General features: G+C 42.7%; 1 protein-coding gene across 1 annotated transcript in view; it reads left to right on the forward strand.

Annotated features, from left to right (window-relative positions):
- The first annotated feature begins 2,932 nt into the window (after positions 1–2,932).
- The window catches only part of LOC121958146 (pleckstrin homology domain-containing family O member 1-A-like), a 12,322-nt gene continuing 9,201 nt past the window's right edge, over positions 2,933–6,053 (forward strand). The window contains exons 1-3 of the mRNA XM_042507019.1: positions 2,933–2,954; positions 4,035–4,231; positions 4,850–4,990. Of these exons, the coding sequence (XP_042362953.1) occupies positions 2,933–2,954; positions 4,035–4,231; positions 4,850–4,990 (360 nt within the window). The remainder of the gene's footprint in view (positions 2,955–4,034; positions 4,232–4,849; positions 4,991–6,053) is intronic.

A 6,053-nucleotide genomic window follows, 5' to 3' on the forward strand; every position in this document is an offset into this window, starting at 1 on the left:
TGAAGTTTCTGTTGTCTGCAGAGTTCACCTGAAATCAAACACGAGAAGATAAAACGTGAGTTTGATTAGAGGAAAGTCTCAGCTCACTCTGTGTTGTCTCTCCTACCTTATGGGGACACAATAGTGTGGGGACAAAATAGTCCCCATAAAGTAAATAAATTAAGTTTGAAGGCTTCTTTAAGACAGTGAGACTTAATTTACAGCCTGCAGGACAATTCAAGGTCGCCCCCCTAATATTCTTTAATGCAAAATAAAGTGATTGACTCTGAACTGTTTTTGTCCTTTTAGTCTCCATAAAGAGTCAGAGACATAAAACAGCATCAAAATAGAGCTTACCGATCAAAAAAGAGCCAGAGGAGGATCCCCCACACCCCCCACAGAGGACACTGATGATGATGAAGACACTGATGTCCTAAAATACTAGAAATGTCCTTATATCTTGGATACGTCCTAAAATCCTGGATACGTCCTGAAATTCAGGAAATGTTCTAAAATCAACAAAATGAACTAAAATCCTAGAAATTTCCTTAAATCCTGGATACGTCCTAAAATCCTACAAACGTCCTAATATTGTAGAAATGTCCTAAAATCGTAGAAATGTCCTAAAATCCTGGAAACATTTATGGGGCTGCTGTCATTTGGCCCCCGAGCAGAGCGAGCTGAGTTTTCCTGCCTCAGTGAGGATAACTGCTCAAAGTGAGAAGTATTCAGGGCTAAAGATGTCTGTGTTTCACGTGTGTTTTGTTTTGTTAAAATAGTCAACAAAAAACATCCATGTAAAAGCTGTATAAATATACATATACATTTATGTAGGCTATATGTGTGTATGCGTTTGTGTTTCTGGTAGCAGCTCTGAAGCTCAGGCGCTGTATCGATCACGTTTGCATTATTATCGACAAACGCCACCAGCTACCACTCAGAGAGGCCACTGCATCTATAACACACACACACACACACACACACACACACACACACACACACACACACACACACACACACACACACACACACACACACACCCTGACCCCATGTGACCTTGTTGATGTGAACACACACTCTCATGGTCCGGAGGGATTTAAAGAAACACACACACGATGGATGTGTCTCTGAGCTGTTTATTGGAATTGATCTGAATTTAAAGCTGTGTGTGTGTGTGTGTGTGTGTGTGTGTGTGTGTGTGTGTGTGTGTGCGTGTGTGTGACCTTTTGTTGTTCAAGGGTTCAGATTTAAAGGGGCCCTGCATGTTTTTAGTCCCCTGTGGACATTTTAACGTGACTGCAGGAAAAAAAATCACAGCTTCACATGATAAAATAAAAGATGGCTGAATTCCATTTAGCTTTATTCTAAAGTGCACAGAGCCGCTGTTAATGTTCATATGGTGCTGATATAATCTGTGACCGTTCGAAATGTTGTCTCCTGGATAAAAAAATGAATACACGCTGCAGTAACATTGGTATTTGCAGTACTCTATTTTCGCAGTATAAATGCTGCAGATCTCTGTCCCTCCTCAGATGAACTTTGTGGATTAAAGTTGTACGAAGTTAAAACGTCTCTGATGAATGAAACATGGAAACCAAACGCAGCGAGTCGTCTTTTTTTACTTCACTGACTCCGTTTTGATCTAAACTGCAGCCGACTTCACATTTCAGTCTGCAGAGAACTGAAGTACTTTTAAAAACCCTTCTCCCGCTCCTCCTGGTCTCTGAAGGTCTGGGGATCTGGTGTCAGACCTCTGAGTCCGTCCAGGATCTGCTGTTATTTAGGAGAAAACGTTTGGTTGTTTATTTGAGCCGAAACATCAGATGGATGAACCGTACGGTCGCTTCAAAAGTGGAAAATCTAAAATCCGAACGCAGCTCAAACATCATGTGATTACAGACCAAACTGTGTTTTTATCCGAATAAACTGCAGATTTATAAACAAACATCAGCAAAGATTTTAAATTGTAGATTAAAATGTGTTTCTAAGTTCAGCAGAACCAAGACCAGACATGGAAGGACTCAAGGACCCTTGATAATGACCTTTGTAACCTTCTCAAGGACTCCTGGAACCTCCTCCAGGACCCCTAAAGAAGGATAGACACTGTTACCCTGTTCAGGACCTTCTCCTCAAGGATTCTCCAAAAAGCCCTCCAACCTTCTCCAGGACTGTTTCCAGCCTCCTCAAGGAACCTTTTCAAAGATCACCTGACCTCCTCAAGTATGTCCTAAATCTCCTCAAGGATCTCTTTAGTAAAAGAAGCACTACAATCTAGTAAAGGGCTGCTGAAATCTGCATAAGGACCAGGGCAAACTTCCCAAGACTCCCTCCAGGAATTTTGGAATATTCTCAAGGATCTGTCCTACCTCCTCCAGGACTGCTGGAACCATTTTGGAGATCACCCTACCTCCTTGGAGGCTCTCTGTAGTAAAATAAGCCCTACACCCTTGAGAAGGACAACTGGAACCTCCTCAAGGACTCCTGGAACCTCATCAAGGACCTGTGTAAACTCCAAAAAAACCCTACAATCATGCCCAGTGTCAAGAAGCTCTGAAACCTCCTAAAGGACTCGTGAACCAGTGAAAACTCCCAAAGATGCCCTACAACCACATTTAAGACCTTCGGAGACTCTACAATCTCGTAAAGGACTCCTGGAACCACCTCAAGGAGCCATGAAAAGCACTCAAAAGACCCCACAACCATCTCCACGGCTTTCAGATCACCTGACCTCCTCAGCCGCGTCCTCGATCTTCTCAAGGATCTCTCAAAGAAGCTCTACCACTTCAAACTACTCAAGGACTCCTGGAACCTCCTCAAGCACCAGTGCAAACTCCCCAAGAAGTCCTAAAACCTGTCCTGGACTTAAACAATTTCAAGAAGCATTACAACCTCATGAAGGACCTCTGAGATCTGCTCAAGGACTGGTGGAAACTCCAGAAAAGGTCCTTTAACCATGCCCAGGATCTCTGGAACAAGTACGGATTAGTGAAAAATCAGGACCTTTATGACCCCCTCAAGGACCTCTGGATCCTTTTTCAAAATCACTTAACCTCCGCAAGCATGTCCCGAATCCGCTCAAGGATTCTATCATAACAAAAGTCCAATAACCTCCTGGAGCCTCCTCAAGGACCACTGAAACCTCCCAACAACCTCGTTAAGTGGACACCACAGTGCAGAAAGTAAAAGTCCTGCATTTCAAATCATACCAAAGTAAAAGTACAAAAGTATCAGCAGTAATACATACTTAAATATTAAAGTAAAAGTACTCAATATGCAGAGTTCTCAAACTTATTGATGCATTAATAAAGAAGAAATACATAAACATGAAGAAGAATTTTTTATCCAAATTTTACTAAATAAAAGTGTTTTCAGTTTCTGCTGCAGCACAGGTGATGTTTCGTGTACCCAGGTGGTACAGTTATTTCTGTGTCGCTGCGTGTGTGTGTGTGTGTGTGTGTGTGTGTGTGTGTGTGTCTTTAACCTGATTACATCAGAACGAGCAGCAGCTGTGAGCTCAGAGACGTTTTTGAGCGAAGGTTTTGACACTCGGATCGTTTGTGTCGGATCAGATCTCTCGGAGCGTCGCTGCTCTCTGATTGGCTGTCAGGGGTCGACAGTGTCACTTCTGTTTTCAATCAGAGCTCGACGTCCGTTAAACTGCAGGTAACCATAGCAACGGGTCTGATGAGCGAAATCACTCAAAGACGTCTGAAATTTGAGGACTCCTAAAAAACACCCCTTAAAGACCACTGTTAATACTTTTCAAGGACTATTAGATCCCCCTCAATGACCCCCCTCACTGGAACCATCCCAACTACTGGTAACTCATTCAGGACGCCATAATCTGCCCAAGGACTCCTGGAACATCCTCCAGGATCCCTGGATCCTTTTCAATGATCTCTTTGATTGAAGAAGTCCCATAACCTCGTTTATGACCTTTGGCACCTCCTCAAGGACTCCTGGTTACTCCTCCAGGATCTCTATCTTAGAGGAGGGCCTAAAACCTCATTAATTAACTTTGGCCACACCTTGAGAACTCCTGTAATCCCCTCCAGGATCTCCCCAACCTTCCCAAAGACTCCTGGAATTCTCATCAAAGATCTCTATTGTAGAAAAAGCACTAATTTATGACCACTGGCACCTCCTCAAAGACTCCTGGAACCTCTACTGGAATATCGCCAACCTTCCCAGGGACACCTGGAACCTCCCCAAGGACCCCTGTAGTAGAAGAAGCCCTACAGCCTTGTTTGTGGCATTTGCAATATTTTCAAGGACTCCTGGGACATTGTCTAAGATCTCTAGAGAAAAAGAAGCTCTATTAGCTTTTTAAAGACCTGCTCAAGGACCAGTAAAAACTCCATACAAAGCTACACAACCTCCTCCAGGACTTTTGAGACCTTCTTACGGATCTCTCCAACGTCCTCAAGGAACTCTGGTATCTTTTCAAGCATTTCTCAAGTCTTTTCAAGGATCTCTATGGTAAAAAGAAGTCCTACAACCTCGTTGAGGACCACTGGAACCTCCTCAAGGACTCCTGAAACCTCTTCAAGGACCAGTGGAAACTCCCTGAGAGGCCCTAAACCCCCATCCAGAACTTTTGAACTTATTTTAAGGACTCCTGGATGCTCTGACAAAAATAACAAAACCTTCTCAAGCACTTCTGGAATCCTTTCAAGGATCTCTAGTGTAAAGGAAGTTCCACAACCTCGTTTTGGACCTCTAGCACCTCCTCAAGGAGTCCTGTAACCTCCTCACTGATCTCTCCATCCTCCTCAAGAAAACCTTGTATAGGACCAATAGAAAATACTCTATTGTGTCCTTGCTTCTTCTCTTCACGGCGATGTTGACGAGTGTTTCTGTGTGTCTGCAGGTGAAAGACGAGCGGAAGGCACAGGAAGTGTTCGACCTGGCTGATTACGAGCGTTCGGAGGAGCTGAGAAAAGCAAAGAGTCGCAGCAAGAAAAACCACAGTCGCTTCACTTTGCTGCGCTGCAGACAGCCGGGAAACAAGGTGAGTCACTTCATCCACGCCGAAAAACATTCACCAGAGGTTTACTCTTAACCCTTAATGTCTTCATTCTTCATTTTGTTCATGCATGTGTCCTAAATGTAGTCCAGATTGTGTATTTGAGTGTAATCAGTGAATTTCCAGCTCAGCTCCTACAATAAGTCTAAAAACACTGTGGAAACTAGTTGCCTCTTTTCTCCATGTTTTTGAAAGAAAAAGAAACTGTTTATGTTTCAAAGGGTTAAATAGCTCATTAAAGGCAGAATAAGAAAACTGTTGTCAATCCAGGTGTTAAAGGGTTAACTGGACTTTTGGTGATAAGTTATTAGAGTTCATCCTGCGGGGAGCATGAACCAGATTTCACGTCATATTTCAGTGAAGAAATGATTCCTCGGTGTTTCTGTCTTCATCCTCTCATGTCCGTCCTCTGCGCTCAGAGATTACTGTGACCCTGTGACTCACTCTGACTCCTCACTGGTGGATTTCCTCCCACGTCCCGCTCAGGATTGGTGGATCAGAGTTTACATCACCCCCCCGCCCTGCCTCGACTTCAGCGATTGGTCGAGCTGTTGTTTTTTCTTTTTTTTCTCCTCTGAAAAGGTTTAATCCACAGGTTTAATCCCATTAGTCTGTCAGAGGACGAGTGGCAGCAGAATAATCCCCGCAGAGTCCAAACACTTTCACATCGTGGTCTCTCTCTGCTGCCGGTTATCACAGACACACAATAATTCATAAAATAATCCAACTGACTTTTACTTCTCAGAATATAAAGACGTCCAAGCAGCTTCTGCTCGTCCTCCTCGTCAGTCAGGAGTTACAGGATTATATTCTACCTGTCTGAACATCCGTCTATTTTATTCAAATGTTTCTGTTTTAAAATGATTGAAATGATTTGTTGATCTGTGTGTAATGTTATTATGTTTATGTTCCTCTTTAACTTCTAAACGGTGTCTTTGAGTCCTTGAATTCTGCTTTATGAATAAAATGTGCTGTTATTGTTATTATTGTTATTATTATTATTGTTAATATTGTTATTGTTATTATTATTATCATTATTATTATTATT

The sequence above is a fragment of the Plectropomus leopardus genome, chromosome 18 (genome assembly GCF_008729295.1).
Source record: "Plectropomus leopardus isolate mb chromosome 18, YSFRI_Pleo_2.0, whole genome shotgun sequence".
In the NCBI taxonomy this organism is placed as follows: Eukaryota; Metazoa; Chordata; class Actinopteri; order Perciformes; family Serranidae; genus Plectropomus; species Plectropomus leopardus.